The sequence below is a fragment of the Numenius arquata genome, chromosome 2, assembly GCF_964106895.1.
Source record: "Numenius arquata chromosome 2, bNumArq3.hap1.1, whole genome shotgun sequence".
NCBI lineage: Eukaryota > Metazoa > Chordata > Aves > Charadriiformes > Scolopacidae > Numenius > Numenius arquata.
Window position 1 is genome coordinate 89262865 of NC_133577.1, and position 18521 is coordinate 89281385.

The following is an 18521-nucleotide window of genomic DNA, read 5'->3' on the forward strand; positions in this document are numbered from 1 at the left end:
TTTTCTATGGACTGATAAAGTATTTTGGAAATACAAATACATGAAAAATGTTAATTAGTTTTTCCTTTCTTTTTCTTTTAGGACACCTCCAGGATGGTTTCAAGCAGGTATAAAAGGTATGAGATCTTTGCACGCAACACATTTCTTTACATATTTAGTTCTGCAGGAAATGAAGTTGCTCAAATGGGTATTTGTAGTAGAGGCCATCATACTGCTACTGTAGATACATAGTCTGATTTTGGGGTAAGGACCCAAGAGATGCAGCAAACTTACCCAAACCCCTCTATTATGTTCCTATTTTAAAATAAATTCAGCTAGTATTTTGCTGGGTCTTACTAGTGCAGAACAGTTTCCCAAGTATATGTCTAACTTGACTACACATTACCTAGGAGCTACTAGTTTCACAATTAATTTATGGACCACCGTCTTCTGAAGTTTAATACAGGAAGATAACTTCGTTGCTCTCACAGTAATACTGAAAGAAGTTTCTCTGGTTTCGTTATACTGCTGTCTCAGTTGTAGGGGATGCTGCCCATATATAACATGTCCTATTGGTTAGTTGTCTTTGAGCCAATTGTTATCCTGATCGTTACTCAAGTTCTTCAATCAGGAAGATATTTCAGAAGCTCTTGATGCACCTGACCAGTGTGTGAAATTTTTGCCCATGTGAAATTAATACTAACACAGCTATCATAGTTACTAGGAAAATGTAATGTTAACATGGGGTCTAAAATACATCAACTGAAACAAGGCATTTGTGTAAACATATTCTTATTTGACACATGAATGTATTCTTTTTTAGATATCCTTTACTCAGGTAAAATGCGTAGGTGGTTAATTCATCTGTGCATACATATCCTGGCTGTAGAAGTAAGTGCAAAGAACACCTACAGTTATCTAGTCTTCACTGGTGTATTTTCTATTCCTCAGACTTCTTCACGTATACAATCATTGAATGGTTTGTGTTGGAGAGGGCCTTCAAAGATCATCTAGTCCAACCCCCCTGCCATGGGCAGGGATATCTTTCACTAAATTAGGTTGCTCAAAGCCCCATCCAGCCTGGCCTTGAACACCTCCAGGGATGGGGCATCCACAACTTCTGTGGGTAACCTGTTCCAGTGTTTCACCCTCATGGTAAAAAATAATAACCTATCCTGTTTATGCTTTAGATTTCTTAGGAGGGTGCTGTCTTTTATATTTATATTCCTGGGTTCTCATAAGCCTGGCTGAGTGATGCTTTTTATTGCTGTGGGGTTTTTTTTTAATCACTTTGTCATTGCAGAATGGGTGGACTTACTGTCACAACCTTAATAGCTGTATAATTTCATTATTACTTTCTTATTAATCAAACATATTTTAGTTCAGTCTCCACTCCCTCTTCAGTCCTCATGCAGAATTTCATTGCTGTTTGTATCTGCTGAGTACTTAGTGGTGTGTGTCATAGTGCTTTGTGGCTTTTCATAAACTTTATCTTTACTCTGTTCACATGCTGTATATACTCACTTGCAAAAACTTCGTTGTGTTGGGGGTAGTAATAAATAGAAGTTTGCACAATCACGTTCATAGCTTATTTGAAAATAAGATAGTTCTTCTGATTAGCATTGCAAAAATAGGAAACTCCGAAGCCAGAAAATGCCAAAATAAGACTTGTTTGTACAGTCTGCATTCAGTCAGCTTTAGTTATATGTGGGATGTACATTCTTTGTCAACTTTCCTCCTCGGGACTGGCATCACATTCAGGAGGAATCAGACTTGCTGTGAGCTGCTCTTCACTTTTTTGTTATGTATGTTGCCATCTATCTTACTCATTGCATAGTCTTCAAACCTCGTGTTAAAAACAGAGCATTCTTTTCCTGTGAAGTCAGCTCAGTGTCCAGTGCACAGAAATACTAAGTGGGTTTTATTCTAACTGCACCTCCATGAGGTATACAATGCTCACTGTGATTAGAGGTAACAGTATCTGTTGGTTTTCCTCTATATTTGAAAATACGTACCTCCCCTGAAGTAATTTTTCAGGTAAGTGTATTTGAACAAAGTATGTCTCCCAGTGGCTTCACTTTCCGGTGTGAGTGCTAACGGAGTCAGGAGCAGAATCCTCTTCTGTTCTGACAACGTTTGGCTTGTTTGCCCCTGCCAACATCTGCAGTGAGGGGAAGGTCTTATAGAAAACCACCTCCTCTACAGTAATTCTTATTCACATCACTCAGATCTCACTTAAGTCCCAAATACAGTAGAATTCTTTTGGAAACTGAAAAGGCTGTTCTGGGATTCCACCTAGAACTGGAATGTGAATGCCAAAAGGCTGAATTGAGACCATAAGCTGCTTGAAGCCTCAAATATGTTCAACTTAATGTGCTTTTAACAGTTTGGGTGTACTGCCTTAGCTTTTCAAAGCAAACTGAGAGCAAAGCACATTCTCACATAGGGACAACCACTTTGAGATCCCATTTGAAGCTGTTACTCATGTTACTCTGCCAGCAGGTGGTCAGCCCTTTGTGGGTGAGGAAGAGACTGTTACTAGACTTCATAGACATATGACAGCAAAAGTGGAAAGATGTTTACCTAAAATCTTGGGCTCTGTTATAGACTCCCTCCCCATGGAAAGAATGCAGGTCCTTTTCCTCTGTCTTTACTACTCCTGCTTCTTCTCTTCTGCCTTCTCCCTCTTCCCCAGTTGTTCCTTATCAGAAGTGACATCTCTTCATCTCAGCATTTTTCTTCACATCACTGGTTTCCATTTCCTGGCCCAGTTAGGCACCCTTTGCTCTCTTTTCCCCTTTCTCTTACATCCTTATATTTAACCATTGAGGTCTTAGTCTTCTCTTGGCTATTTTTCTGATTTCTTGGTGTTTTTTTCCTGTTTTTTCTCCATCGTCTGTCATCTTCTTCCAGGACTTCTAGTTGTGGGTTACTGATAAATCCTGAGCTTCCAGTATCTTCCCTTTCCCTTCCCATATAGCTGTTTTCATGTCTGTTTTGAGGTACTGAGCCTCCTGCACCTGACAAGACAAGAGACTTAAGATCAGAGAAGAAGGATCTGTGCTGTGTGTTTTCATGGAATTGCTGTTCTCGATATGTTGTAGACCTCAAGGAATTACACAGATTTTATTACCTATTTAATCAGACACACTGGCTGCTTTGCCTTATATGGACGCAGCAAGCCATGGTTAAACATTTACATGTTTATATATTTATATGACATTGCTGAGAAACCCGGTTCACTGAGTGTCCATTGACTGGAAGACATGTTTACAAATGAGCTCTGCTGGCTGCTCTTGTGTTATTCTACTTCTGTTCTGGCTGACTTGGGCAAACTGAGCCTGTCTCCTTATGCAGTAAAGTAAACAAGGGCTTGGGATGAGGGTCTTAGTCTGTAGTTGTAGTCTGTCTTCTGAATTCACTTCAAAGATTTCCACACTTACACCCCAAAAGTTTCTGGAGGAGTTCCTTTGTAGCTGGATGATTCACTGCAAAAAATATTTTCAAAAGAAAGTGATGGTTCTGTTGTGATTTGGAGTAGTGCTGTGGGATCTATTAAAAGCATGAGCAGAATCTTGAAGGCCATGCTGATGTGAAGGCCACAGGACAGGTTCAGGAGAGTATCTGGGAGTTGTGATCAGCCATCTGCCCTGACTGTGAGCTTCATGTGATTAAAATGTGTAGGTATCCTTCAATTATAATAGCCCATATCAACTTCCTCATCTTTCATTTTTCTCTAAGCATTTCTTAATGTGATATGCCTCGTCTCGTCCATTCCAAACTGCTGGGTCTACCTAACTGGGTCTACCAGTTTTTGCACTGCTTTGTGAGTAGTTATTTTAAAGCAATAAGCACATTGCCATTCGTACAACTGGTTGCGATTCAGATCCAATGCTATCAGCATAGTTGGTGTCCTCACTGATTTCTCAAACAACAGAATGACCAGTTCTCTTCTGTTTATTGAAATATGTGAGTGTAATCTACATGTAAACATGAACTACGTTTTTCCTGCGTTCTGTGAACTAAAAAGTTTGTTTGCATGTAATAGTGAAGCAAAATGTGTATGTGCACATCTGAATATTTTTATAAGCACAGAGAATTTGTTTTAGCAGCTTATTTTTAAGACTGTCTGTAGATTTTGAACCAGTTTAGCTTCTCTTTGTAGAAATGTCTTGAATTGAACAGAAAACCTTGCAAATCAGGATTTAAAATAACTCAGAAGATTTTTGCATGGTTCATGGATCAGACAGATCAGGCTGGATCAGTTTACAGAAAGAGTTAGATTAAAATCTCTTAGTGGTTCAGGGGCGTGTTCCCTTTATAAGTTTGCTTATTAGCGGAAACGAATACAATATGGTATGGATTTATGGCTTCCAGACAAAAATGTCAGAGAGGTTTTTTTTCCCCTCTTTTAGGATAGTACGGCACACTAACATGGAACTCAACAGGTAGACACCCTTGCCCACTAATTCTAAGAGACTACATTGTACTCGAGTTTAACATTCGTGCAAGAGCTGAAAAATAAATGAGGAAGAAGAGATCACAAGAAGAGAAGCTAGTGCTGCAGAGCACTCACTGGAGGTGCTCTGAAGAACGCTGCTGAACTTACCTTGCTCAGTGTTTTTAGATTACTAAAAAACTTGAACTGTAACAATTTGCATTCCATCACACTAACCTTGGTCTCACCAATTCAAAAAAATCCAGCTGCAAAATACTGTTTCATAACACCATGCCCAGACTTGCCTACTTGCCTGTGTTCGGGAGTTTTGCAGCAAGGGCTGGTTGTTAAAGCACTGTCTCATCTACCTCATTATGTTAGGACCACGACTGTGAAGGTATGAGCACTTAAAATAGACAGGAGTCACTCAAGGTGCTTTTCTTGGCTTTTGTATCTCCTTTTCAGCCGATGCTATTACAAGAATGCAGAAACACTTAGGGTTTATTTCTGCAGAAGTTCTTGATGGTCTAAGTTGAGCCGGCTGCAGTTCTTCACTGTCCCTTGTGACAGTGCTCACGCAGCTAGACAGGGTGATGCTTCAGGGAACCACCGTGGCTGAAAGTCGATGTCGATGGTTTCTTTTTGCTGGATTGCTGTATCAGCTCCTTGAACGGTTTCCTACTCGGTCACCTGAAGGCCAAAGCCAGGAAAAGTGGAGGAGGCTAGGAAGGTGCAGCTGTCGAGAAGACAAGACCGCCTTCCCTTAGCTCAGCTCAGGAAGCCATCGACTCGACTTAGCAGTCTGAAGTAACAGAAGTCCAAGGTGGCTTATATAAAAATACTGTCTTTTGCTCATTCTTCCAGAGCAGCTGTTAAAAACTCACCGGATTGCAGTGACATAATTAATTAGGAGTTTCCAAATCAAGTGTAGCTACAAGATTCTGGCAATAAAAATAAACGTGTCATAGTTGAAATCAATGAAATCTGGTTTTGACTGGTTGATTTTAATTGGAGGAAATTGCAGTTTGGACAGTGCTTCAGGAAGACACTGAGACAACCAAAGATGTGTTGGAAGGAGCAAGATTTATTCCACCTTTCTGTAATATTGCTGTTAAACCTGCCCCCTGTATGAATAACTAGTTTTATTTTAAAGGAAATGATGACTAGAACATCATTCCAAAACCAAATTTTTGTTTCTGTGTAATAGTATTCTTACACAGAAGAGTGGGTTGATTTTGCTGTACAATTTTCATTTAAGTACAGCCAGAAAAAACTTTAAGCAGCAAGTTGTCTTAAGTTGCAAAAGTGTTTTCTGTTTTCAGCATCCTAGTACAGGAATACATATTTAAAATGAGTACACATTTTGATAGTGGCTAATTGAAAATAAGTAAGTGGAACGACAAGTCTTAATTTTGTTAAGCATCTTATCGAACATGCCCTTTTGAAGCAATAGTGAGGAATGTTTCTATTCAGGTGCTTTCTCCTTTGTAACTCTCAGGGTGGGCGCTCTCATCCAGTGTACATATGGCTACAAACACAATCTCATACACTCTTCCTGAAAAATAATGTTAAAAATACTGTTTCCTGCAGTCATAGCTTGTGGCTAGATGTTCCAACTGTGAGTGTTGAACCAGTCATGTGCGTAAGTTACTTGAATGCTAAAAAGTGGAATGCATTTGGAGCTGCATTCTTGAGCAGTGACTCTAAATTTTTTCAGCTTCAGACCCCTATCATTTTTCATCTGGTGCTAATGCCCACTTTTACCCAATGTACTGCTACTGACAATAGGCTTTCTTTTCTTTCATACCTTTTATGAGATTCCAGCAACTTCCAAATTGTAAGTATTTGTAAATATTCAGTTGAGAGGTGGAGGAAGTGAGGTTTCAGTTGCAGTCTCAAACTAAACGGGTTCTGCAGTCACATGCATGCCAAAAGAAGGCATAAACCCTTTTTGTTTTCTTGGGAGTATGCAAAGCTTTTCAGTTTGGACATGATGATTATGATAATGATTATTATTAGTAGTAGTAATAGTAGTATTGTCATTAAATATTTATAAATATAAAATAGATCTTTATCTATTTATATATATAAATATACAGGTTTATTTCCATAGAGATATCTTTGTTGGGGCTGGTTGATAGGTATTTTCTCTTAGTAAAGCATAGGCACCAAGTTCAGTGATATTATTATTCTAGGTATTTTTTTCTTACACGTTTGAGGTTCGCATAATGACATTCTATCTGAAGACTAAAATTCCATTCTTTGCAAATGATACGTCTACCATGTGGTAGATGGTACCTTTTTGCTGTTGCTGTGGACTGGACCTTGGTTATAAGAGCCAAAATAATGAACTTTGTAACGGACACATTTCTTGTGTTAGGTTACATACTAGTGGCTCTGTAAATGTTTTTTTTTTTAAATCCTGTTTCCTAGAAGTCTTCATGATATGTCCTTCGTACTTGCAGATACTGAAAGGGAATGTGTTGATTAGGGTCTGCTTCCCAGTGAAATAGGTGAGGAAATTTTTGAGGGTGAGTTTCAGGGAAAACACAGAAAATGTCTTAATTTTCAGTATTAATGAAACACTTCCTATCCAGGTATTCATTCTTCTAACTTTCCTGTGGGAGCATCTGCTAGTATCACTCACTGGACCTGTGTTGAGACACTCCAGTGTATTGGCAAAAGATTTCATTTTTGAGTGATGAAAAATTGAGCCTTTTTTTGTGTGGTCAATCTGTGAGACATTAACAGGACAAAACAACACATCTTTCAGAAAGCTAAGTAATCTAGAATTTATGGAGTTAAGCTAAAATATTTCTCTTATGTTGTGTTGCAACATGCGTATCCGGTCCTAGAAATGTTTTTTTTAAAAAAACTTTTAGATGAAGAATAAACAGTGCTAAATATGGTAATAACATTAAGCTACAAAATTCCTTACAATTGTGTCAGTGTGCCTTGGAAACTTCACACGTACTGGAGCAAAACAATATTTATATCCACAAAAAGACATCCTTTTGCCAGATACTCCTGCTTTTGATTTGCACTGTATCCATCTAGATTTGCACATTGTCAGCGGGGTTTTTCTAGAGTTATGAAATGCAAAACTGTTAAATGAACACATTAATCACTCTTCTACGTTTTAAAGGAATTGTTGTAGGAATACTCATAGTGCTTTTCATTCTTTTCCTAAGTACTCTACAAAGCCACTGTATATGTGTTTCAGCTTTGTGATTTTGCAGAATCACAGGCTGGTTGAGGTTGGGAGGGACCTCTGGAGGGTGTCCTGTCCAACCCCCCCTGCTCAGGCAGGGCCACGTAGAGCCGGTTGCCCAGGACCATGTCCAGGTGGCTTTTGAGTGTCTGCATTTGAATTCTTCTGGTGAAGACTGAACAAGGGTTTTTTAATTTTTTGGCTGTTTAGCTGTATATTTTCAAAGTCAAAGGAGTGTGGGTTTAGTGGATTTGGGAGTGAAAGGTCTGTATCTTTCTGCCTGGTCCCAGGGCACTCTGTTCGGCTGGTCTTAATTATTCATTAGATTCTGCACTGAAGGTAAATAACATTGCTATTAGGAAGGAAATAGCTATGGGAAGAACACTTAAATTTGTGACTTTGAAAATGCTTGACTTCTCATATATTTTTTTTAATTAACACTGGATTTGTACATAGCAATCAAAATGGAGAACACGTAAGCTTTTTTTAAAGCTAGTTTATATGAATTTGCAGTGCTTATCTGTTAAGATTCCATGGCAGTGATTTTTAAGGAATAGACACATGATCAAAAAAAAAAAACATATCACCAGTTAATGAGTGAGTGCCTACCAACTGAGCTATGACAAACTGCTGTGTATCCAAGTACTGAAGTAAAATATTTGGAAATGGCATGAAATTAATATGTTGGGCCATGCCATTTTCTCATTTTGGTTAGCTTTCCAGTTCCTTACAGGCCATATCCATAGTTCCTGAAAAGTCAGTGGATATGTGTAAGCTTCTTACATTTTGGACGTGTACTCGTTTTTCATGCTTTATGTTTTCATCTACTTCAAAAGATGCTTGGTTTAAACTTCCTAGTGGTACTTTGCTCTTTAAAATAAAGTTTTTTAGCTTGGTTTTTAATGCACACAATTCATAAAACTTTTAAATCTTTAAAAACCAGATAGGTTTTTACTCTTGATATTCTACTACTGATGAGGATGAGAGCTGTCTTATCCAAGTATTTGACTCCCTGAGGCAGTGAGTTCTCAGCAACACAAGAGCTGTGAAATAAGTTCTCTGCAGTTTATTAGACTTGACCCATTGAGTGCTTTGGAAAGCACTTGTTACTTCCATCATTTCCATTTTGTTAAGTGTTTAATTTGCTCTTTGCCTTTGTAGCACAGCTAATGCACCAGAAGATGATGCTCCAAATAGATATTCCCGAACAGAAAGGACAACTTACAGCAGATACAGCAGGGATGCAAATTCTTCAGGCAGTTCCATACCAAGTAACGCTTTGGAAAAGAGAATTGAGGAACTTGAAAGGGTAAGTACCACATAACATCTGCACGGCATACATCTGAAATAAAGTACTTCTGAAACACCATGGGGAAATTTGCAAGTAAAATACGTAGCAATGATGCTAAACACTTCAAGTACAGATAGTTACGTCTAGAAAAATGTATAAAATGTATAAAGAGTTAGACTAAGAAGAATGTGAACTTTCTAATCACAGATATTTAGTTTTCATTTGGTATATAAGTGAGAAATAGTTGAGGTAAAGATAATACACTTAGAAATATGTGCACTGCGTACTTCTCATATATACCTTATGACACACCAACACAGCACAAATAACTTGGGGAAGGAAGGGTTCACTGGCTGTTCAGAAAATTAGCAAGCCTGTTTCTGATCTGCTTCTTGTTTTGGATTTTTTAATGTACTGAAGTATTATAAAATTTAATTGCTCTCCAGTTGTTTGTTAAAGTTTTAAACATTTAAAATACATGTTTAAAATGAAGTTTTCGTTATTTCAGACATTCTTCATACAAACAATTTTGGGAAAATGTAATAGTGTTAAAGCTGAGTTTTTCACCTAAAATAGTATTTTGCTAAATAATGTCATCTGTGTAATCTGACTTCTCTGTCTTCTCTGAAGTAGATTTTCGTGAGTAACTTGCCAAATATTCTTGAATTCGTTATGTATGAAAGTCACTAAGTAAACACAATTTGAATAGATCTTCCTTGGAAAAGATTAAGATAGAGCATATTTTGTAGAAATCACTTTTTTTTTTTTTTAAAGACTTGGGGAAGCCTGATTTGAGTGAAGTACACCATAATCCTCCCTTCCAAATCAACTTCATTCTGAAATAATTTAACTTCCAGTAACATAGAAAATAGAGGAAGATTTAAGGGCTTTCTTTCAGTATCCTGAACCCTGATTTACCGGATTCCTAATGGACATTTTCATTTTTACTCATATTCAGGCCCACAGTTCTAGCAGTGAGTCTTCATTCCTTGTTAAAGGTAGTATTAAAAAAAACCCCATGAGCCCCCCCAAAAAGGACAAACCCTCCCAATATAACAAATTCAGGAGCTGATACTTTACATTTACTTACTTCTCTTTTGGGCCCCTATCCAATTTTGGGTTCATGCTTAAGTTAAATATTAATTAAAACATTATCTCTGGAATCGGAGATACCACACGGGTTGCTGTGGGTAAAATATTTTCTTAAACGTGATTCTTTAGCTCCTTGAAATGTAAGGGCTTGAGGACATGGGTTTGACTTGCTGCAGAAAAGGAATTACATGTGCGTGACTTTTTCTTCTTTGTTTGTTTTAAATGGTAATAACTTAAAACTTCCTCTTAAAACCAAAAGTTAAATTTCAAACTTCATTGTATATTCTGGTTTTAGGAACTTGCAAAGGAGAGACAAGAAAATGCGAGATTAATGAAGATGACACAGGACAAAGAGGAAGTAATTGGAAAGCTGAAGGAAGAAATTGATTTATTAAACAGAGTAAGCACATACTTTCTTATATTGTGCTATATAGAGGGTATAAAAGTCTCTGCATTCTCTGTACTCTTCTTCAGGCACCTGCATCCACTGGGCAAGGTCAGAATAGAATTAAGTGTGGGGTTTTTTTTTGGTATTTGTGTAACTTTTCAAGAGGCGTGTCAATAAGTTACATTTTTTCCAAGTGACTTCTGCTTGTCAAGATTAACTTCTGTAAGTTCTGTGTCATTGGAGTACCCAAGTTTCTTGTCACTATAAATGTTCGTAGAACAAGGCTATAAAAGCAAGTGTTCTTTACTGCCTCTTCTTTCCAAATTCAGTACTTGGCATACCAGGAAATAATTAACTTGGGGTTTTGAGAGTTTTCTGAGTTAAATTGTTACCCAGTACTTTTATTTGACAATTAATTATAAATTAAATTTTATTTTAGTCATCTTTTAATTACTAATAATAGTTTAGATGATCTTAAAAGTATTTGAGAGTGCTTTATATTCTGACACACATTCTCATACTCTTTGTTGTTGATTCCCAAGTATTGCAGAACAAGACAGGGGGCAGGAGACTCGGGCTAGGATCACTCAGGCAAGGTGTGTAGGCAGGAGAAGAGGGGTAGAGAAGTTTTAAAGTTGATGGAAGATACCAATCTTAACTAGGCCCAATTTTAAGGGCAGACTGGAACTCTTTTATAGAGTGGATTAGTGACCTCATCTTGCTCTTCCTGGCTGAGATGCAGAGCCTGGATGTACTAGGGAAATGTGTGTCTACTAGTCCCGTGCAGACGTTTCCATAAAAATTCAGGAAAAAAAAAAAAATCAGAACTGGCTTTGGTCAATCAGCAGTGAAGGGAGGTAATAACTCTATGTGCATAGTGGCAAACTTTCATTTTGCGCTATTCGTTTATAACAAAGGAGGACAGCATTCACAGATTTGCAACCTAATTTAGAGAATGAAAGGAAATGAGATATCTTTTATTTTTTATAAAGAAAGTTGGAAGTTAATCATGTACTTACATGAAGTTTTGTCTGTTTTGGAGAGATTTCTATTTTAATTGAGGAATTGGTCTTTATGCTGTTCTTAGATTCTGCAAGGAATCTGTCACACTAAGCTGATGACCTTATTACAGTCAAGGCAGGTGTTCGTTCCTTCTACATAATGGATGGCAAAGCTACTTAATACTGCTGGTCACACCTGACTTCCTGTCTCAGAGGTCAGAAAGAACAAATCAGAGGAACTTAAATCACTGAAAGCTTGTGTTTTAGGACCATGACTGACTGTGAGGTTTGCTGTTCTAGAAGGGATGTTATCTTTTTCTGCTATATTAGAAGTGTGATGTCCTAAATTAAATCCATTGAGTTTCTGACTAGAAACCATCTTTGAACATCTATAGTAAAGCCAAGCGGTGCCTGTGCCTTGCCTCTGTTAAGTATGATAGCAATTTCTGCCTGTTGTGTGGAAGGAAAACGTAAAACAGAATATAGTACTTTCAAAAACCTCTTTATTATGCAATGACTAAAATGATACTTTTCCATCAGATCTACAAGGCCATCTTATTGGTGTTCCTTAGGTAGCTTCTCTTAAATGCAGAAGAGAATGGGTGTTGTTTTTTTTCTCCATCAGGTCAGCATTTATCATAGCTATAACATTGTCTGTTAGCTTAATTGCAGTGCAAGTTATTTATGTTTGCATCCCTTGGACTTTTCTTAACGACAAGATAACTGCCTTTTGACTTTATGACCAGTGTAATAATTTGTCTTCTTACAAAAGTTTGAACCCATGTTTCAAGTGATGCTTCCATTAAAACAGCTATGGTTTTATTTTTTTTTTTAATAGCTCTTGGATTTGTGATTGCTTATTGGCTATCCATGTCAATTTGGAAAGAGAAAAGGTTTAGAATATTAAGAAAAGCTACAGAAATACTGCATCATTCCCATGATAGCAGGTTATGGAAGTTAATAGGGCAGTTATATTTGCCTAAGGTTTATTATCATAACTGAGATAATGAGAGCCAGCACTTGGACATGTGTCTGTTCTTCATGGAACGTTATTCTCTAGATTTGGCATCAGGATGGGATGCTTTGCATGGAAGAGCAGCTGTGATCTTCAGCCTTCTGCTCAGATAAAAGGATGTCCTGAGGACTAAACTTCACTTAGTGAGTTTATGCAGAGATCTTTTTAAAAAGTTTTGCTGGAAGGCGATCTAAGTAGGGGTCTCTAAATTTGACCACCTACGCATTCATGGTATAGCTTCATCTTTTCTAGTCATCAAAATATGCAGTTATTGCATGTTAAGTTGCACAGATATGGAAAGAATTTCACGTCAAAAAGCCTATATAACTTCTTAAAATGCCATTTTATTGCATAGCTTTCTGACTGCTCAGTCCTCATATTTACAGAAATGCTCTTTCTAGAAGATGTAGTCTGTAACCATGGGTGCATCCTTGATTGGCAAAGATATTGTGTTACGCTTGAAAAACTGTGTTTCCAAGAATCCTGAAAACTTCTTGGCAGACGTTTTCTCATTTTAAGTATATATATTTACTTAATGTACCAATATATTTCTACTGACATCAGTCAGTACATCACAAAGATACTTAAAGAACATGAGCTGCATTTATATAGAGAAACGGAAGAGGTTTTCTGCCATAAATGGCATTCTTTCACTGCAGTACATTAGCCACTAAAAGTAGGTCTGCCATGTTTTTTGTAAGAAAAGGGTAATTGCTTCATAAAAGCCTCAAATGTCTGAAGGGAAGGGCATCTCAAGACATTTATATATTTGTAGGCTAAGTTCAACTGTTGACTAGTTTACACTTGGTCATCTCTGCCCTCACTAAGATGTCATTGTAGTTAAATGGGTGTTTGGAGAGAGTCTGTCAGGATTTATAATCCAATTAGTGTCAGTTGTGTAGTTATTGGTTCCTTTGCTATGTGAAGTCCAAGCTTTCCTGCTATTGCATAAATTAGTGTTGCAATTTTGAATTTTGAATAAGAAACTTTAAATTTCAGAGTGGCAAAACCCACACCTGCATCTCTCGGTCCATTGTTTCTGTAGATATTTAAACTGCAGTAGTTATTTTTGCTAGCTCATATTCAAGAAACGCTTACTTGTAGTAATCTTTGGAATGTTATTTTTGCAGCATAAACATTTCACAAACTTTTACTATTTTATTTTGAGTAAATTACAGGTATTTTAAACAGAAGGTTTTTAGGTGTGCTTTAATTGAGGCATCTGATGGCTATGTTAACCAGTTCAGATACAGTATTATGTATGCTGAACTAAAAAACCATGATTTTACTGAAAGTGTTGTCCCTTCCAACTACACAAGAGAGAAAACAAAGTGTGTTTCTTACAGTTACAGTAAACTGTATTTATAGTAGCTATCCATCAAAACTTTCTGTGTTTAGATGTTATAGTCTCTTGTATCTGTTATGTCGGAGTGGTCCAATGCTTTTCCTGGAAGTCATTCATCCAGCGGTACTTCTGTGAGGCAAAGGCATTCCTGCTAATGGTTTCTTGATTCCACATTACAAAAGCAATAAAGTAATTGCAAAGTATTGTAGTATGGATTTTGGCTTGGCAAACTGAAGAGGCTTTTAAAAATTATGATACCAATAAAACACAGCATCTTCAGCATATACTTCTGGATTGACCCCGCTAAAAAGGAACAAGAAAATAGGCTCTGAATGTCAAACGCCGCTTAACAACTTGAAGGAATGAGAGAGAGAAAACCTTTACCATTGTTTTATGTTTAATCTAGCATGGCAACAGTAGGGTTTTGCAGACTTCAATCAAAAGACATCCTGGACTTACGCAAAGTGTTTGACGCTGTCCCGCACGACATCCTGGTCTAAAAATTAGAAAGTCATGGGTTCGATGGATGGACCACTCGGTGGATCAGGAACTGGCTGAATGGCCGCACTCAAAGGGTTGTGGTCAATGGTTCAATGTCCAATTGGCGGCCAGTGACGAGTGGAGTTCCTCAGGGGTCGGTACTGGGACCAGTGCTGTTCAACATCTTTGTCGGAGACATGGACAGTAGGATAGAGTGCACCCTCAGCAAGTTTGCCGACGACACCAAGCTCGGTGGCGCGGTCGACGCACTGGAGGGAAGGGATGCCATCCAGAGGGACCTGGACAGGCTTGAGAGATGGGCTCGTGCAAATCACATGAAGTTCAACCAGGCCAAGTGCAGGGTCCTGCACCTGGGACGTGGCAATCCCAGGCACAAATACAGGTTGGGCGGAGAATGGCTGGAGAGCGGCCCTGAGGAGAAGGACTTGGGGGTGTTGGTGGATGAGAAGCTCAACATGAGCCAGCAGCGCACACTGGCAGCCCAGAAAGCCAACCGGATTCTGGGCTGCGTCAAGAGAAGTGTGGCCAGTAGGTCGCGGGAGGTGATTCTACCCCTCTACTCTGCACTCGTGGGACCCCACCTGGAATACCGTGTCCAGCTTTGGAGTCCTCAACACAGGAAGGACATGGACCTGTTGGAACGGGTCCAGCAGAGGGCCACAAACATGATCAGAGGGATGGAGCACCTCCCCTATGAAGACAGGCTGAGAGAGCTGGGGTTGTTCAGCCTGGAGAAGAGAAGGCTCCGGGGAGACCTCATAGCAGCCTTCCAATATCTGAAGGGAGCCTACAGGAGAGCCGGAGAGGGACTCTTTGTCAGGAAGTGTAGTGGCAGGACAAAGGGTAATGGTTTTAAATTGGAAGAGGGGAGATTTAGATTAGATATTAGGAGGAAATTCTTTACTGTGAAGGTAGTGAAGCACTGGAAGAGGTTGCCCAGGGAAGTTGTGGATGCCCCATCCCTGGAAGTGTTTAAGGCTGGGCTGGATGGGGCTTTGAGCAACCTGCTCTAGTGGAGGTGTCCCTGCCCATGGCAGGGGGGTTGGAACTTGATGATCTTTAAGGTCCCTTCCAACTCTAACCATTCTATGATTCTGTGAAGATCTGTAATGAGAATCCTGGTTCTTCCTCCTTTGCCTACCTTTAATTTTCCTCCTTGTTGTGCTGTCCTTGAGGTTACTCTCCTTCATTTTTTTATTCCCCTTCTGTTTCCTCCATGTTTTTGGGGGGGGTGGTGTACAATAAAATTATTTTTACCAGTGTCATGCTTATGTTAAACAGCCAGTTTCACTGGTTTCCACGTTAAAGGCTTGAAAAGACTTGGTGAGAAGCGAAGAAGTGAAATGGGAACTAGATAAATATGGTAATTGGTGCAGGGGGGATGAACATTTGGGGTGGGAGCAATCTGTTTTAAGCACCCATTATTACTGTGTATTCTGTCCGTTCGTTTAGTAGCAGTTTAGACATAAGTTAAAAAATGCCTGTTAATTTTTTTTTCACAGAAAGTGAAAAGAAAATGAGCAGGCAGTACTTTTTTCTGATTTTGATATTTGATTTAAGACAAAAAGCAGTTCTTCTTGCAGTAATAACTTGTGATGTATATGTGTGAGTGGGACAGTTGCAGACAATCACAGTCTGGGGAGCAGAGGCAAGAGCTGACTAAAACACTCTCTGTATATGCCAATAATCACACCCATCCTACTTTGGTTTCTTGATGTGTTAATTCCTGCTGTAGCTTTAGTTTTGATTATATGTTTCCATTTAAAGGTGCTTGTACCTGGGAATATATTATTAATGTTTTATAATTACAGTAACACTTGGAAGAAGGCTGGAAAAACAGATTTAAGGGTAGCTGCTGTGACACTAATTCTTCCCAACCCCAACTCCTTCATTTCAGAGCTAAGATGCTAAATTCGTGCTGCTACTAATTGAGAGTTTGAATTTATGTCCTGAGAAATATTTATTTTTCCTTTCACAGGACCTAGATGATATAGAAGATGAAAATGAACAGTTGAAGCAAGAAAATAAAACCCTCTTAAAAGTTGTTGGACAGCTGACAAGGTAGAAGATTCAAGCCTCAATGAGGAAAGATTTAAAAACTACTGATTGAACATTAAGGTCAATATAGTAAGAATTCCTGTGTTGCAGTATGTTATAATAACTGTCTTTATATTTATTGTTAGGAAACCAGATGAACGTTTATTTTCATAGTACTTTCTTCTTCATTCAATGAAATGGCATCAAATTTGGGGTATATTTTTAGCTTTCTTTTCACATAAGAATAATTAAATTTTTTGACATATTTCAAAATATTAAAGTATATTTGGGGTTTGTATCTTCAGATTACATCTGCATAAATTACAGTAATTTAAAGCTCATAGCACGAAGATCTCTTTCAGTCCATGTGGGTGTATATTTTTGAAACGAATGGAAGTAATACGTATAAGCTTTGTTTACACAGATCCAAAATATATATTTTGGGAAATATTTCCTTTTTGTTTAAACAGCTGTAAAGTGGATGCCTTATTACTGTTGTATAACATTTTGCAGATTGATTACTTTCTCTAAAACTCTTGTATGTTAAGGGTTTTTTTTACCGTATTTGAAAGACTGACAATAGTAGAGAGTAGCAATTTTTTTTTCTGTGTAACAGTATTCTGGCAGGAGGGGGAGGTTTTATTAAAAAGAAAAAAAAAGGCAAAACCAAAAAAAACCCAATAAATCACCTGTGGTATCAGCATTAATGAGTTCTTAGAATCATATTGAAGTTGTGCACTGCAGTTTATTTTAAAGCTGAAATGCAAGTTTGCTATCAGACAGTAAGTTTGTTTGCTGTGTTGAGAATTCAAACAAAGCCTGGAGCTTTCATGTTAGCAAAGACACTTTTTGCAATACTCTTATACTTAAAGCTGTCATCTTAAAATTTGTAGTGATCATAACCAATGTGAGTTTTTTGATCTTTTCGTTTTTTAAGCTGGGTGAAAATATTTGTACATAACAAAGTAGAGAAGCATACAAGCAATTCATATCCTTTTGAAACATCAAGTGGTTAAAAGAACCCTTTTATCCTTGATTTCAAACTAATAAGGTGTTTAAATGTGCTTGTTTAGATGTTACAATCCAGTTATGACTGCGTATTGATTCTGCTATAACACAATAGTAGACAAAATTTTCATTTGACATTAACCACAGACCTCAGTTAACACTTCTTAAAATTCTTGTCAGGCTGAAATTTGATATACTTTATTTCATCTTAATGCAGCACATTTTTAATTCCTGATCAGAATAAATGTATGTGTCTTTTGAGTCAGGACACTAGAAATAAAAACATTTTGAAGAATCCAGGCTTTTTCTTGACAAGTTTGGTGTCAGTAAGTTGCATGCATAGTTTTTGTTACCTTAAAACTTAAAGGTAACTAATACATAATAACAATCACCTTTTCAGATTTGCCAATTGTTTTCATAAGGTATATTTAATGACTGTAAGAGTTTCTTAAATTTCAAATTCAGGTATTATTGTTAGGCCTTGGATTGTTTTGAATATAGGATAGGTTATTATTTGTGTATTCTAATGAGGAAGAACTTTTCAAAGCTTTAAAGTACTTTTCAAGACACTTATATCCCAGGATGCCTTGATGTTTTCCTTCACAACGGATGAGAACCCATGGGATGCCATTTAAAACCTTTTCTCAGAGGTTTAAATGGTATGGGGTGTTTGTATAGGCCCTCTGAAGTACGATATGAATATTGCTTTTAGTATTACTCAAATGGTAAGAAGTCCCTTAATTTATCAGTTTAATGAAATTAAAGTAATGCAAAAAACAACAGTTGAGATGTATGCCTTCTGAATAAATACGAAACTTTCTCTGGAAGAACATCTGATTTCCCTCTCTGTGTACTAAGTAGGAAATATACATACTGATTTATGGCATGGGATGTCAGACATATTACAGCATCATTAAGGAGTTAATGCAGAACACACAAATATTAATACGAAGTTGTAAATGAAATATTTCATAAACTGTATTTCACGTACATTTTAAACCAAAGAATAATAACAACATTAAGAACATAAACAAGAATTGTCTTCATATCACTTCGTCTTGGTTTGCATGTGTATTGACTACAACTCGGCAGCAGTAATGCCAAAATGAGAAATATTTTTTTTAAACTTGGACATCCAACTGACAGGAAAATTTGGCAGAAGTACTTCTGATATACCCTATCTGGAAAAAGTACTGGCAAGGGAAGTTTCCAAAT

At 37.6% G+C, this 18521-nt stretch overlaps 1 protein-coding gene across 1 annotated transcript in view; it reads left to right on the forward strand.

Moving 5' to 3' along the window:
• PAWR (pro-apoptotic WT1 regulator) overlaps nt 1–16942 on the forward strand; it is a 79050-nt gene extending 62108 nt beyond the window's left edge. The window contains exons 3-6 of the mRNA XM_074168903.1: nt 82–116; nt 8790–8937; nt 10307–10411; nt 16240–16942. Coding sequence (XP_074025004.1) covers nt 82–116; nt 8790–8937; nt 10307–10411; nt 16240–16326 — 375 coding nt within the window. The 3' untranslated portion in view covers nt 16327–16942. The remainder of the gene's footprint in view (nt 1–81; nt 117–8789; nt 8938–10306; nt 10412–16239) is intronic.
• Nucleotides 16943–18521: the final 1579 nt, after the last annotated feature.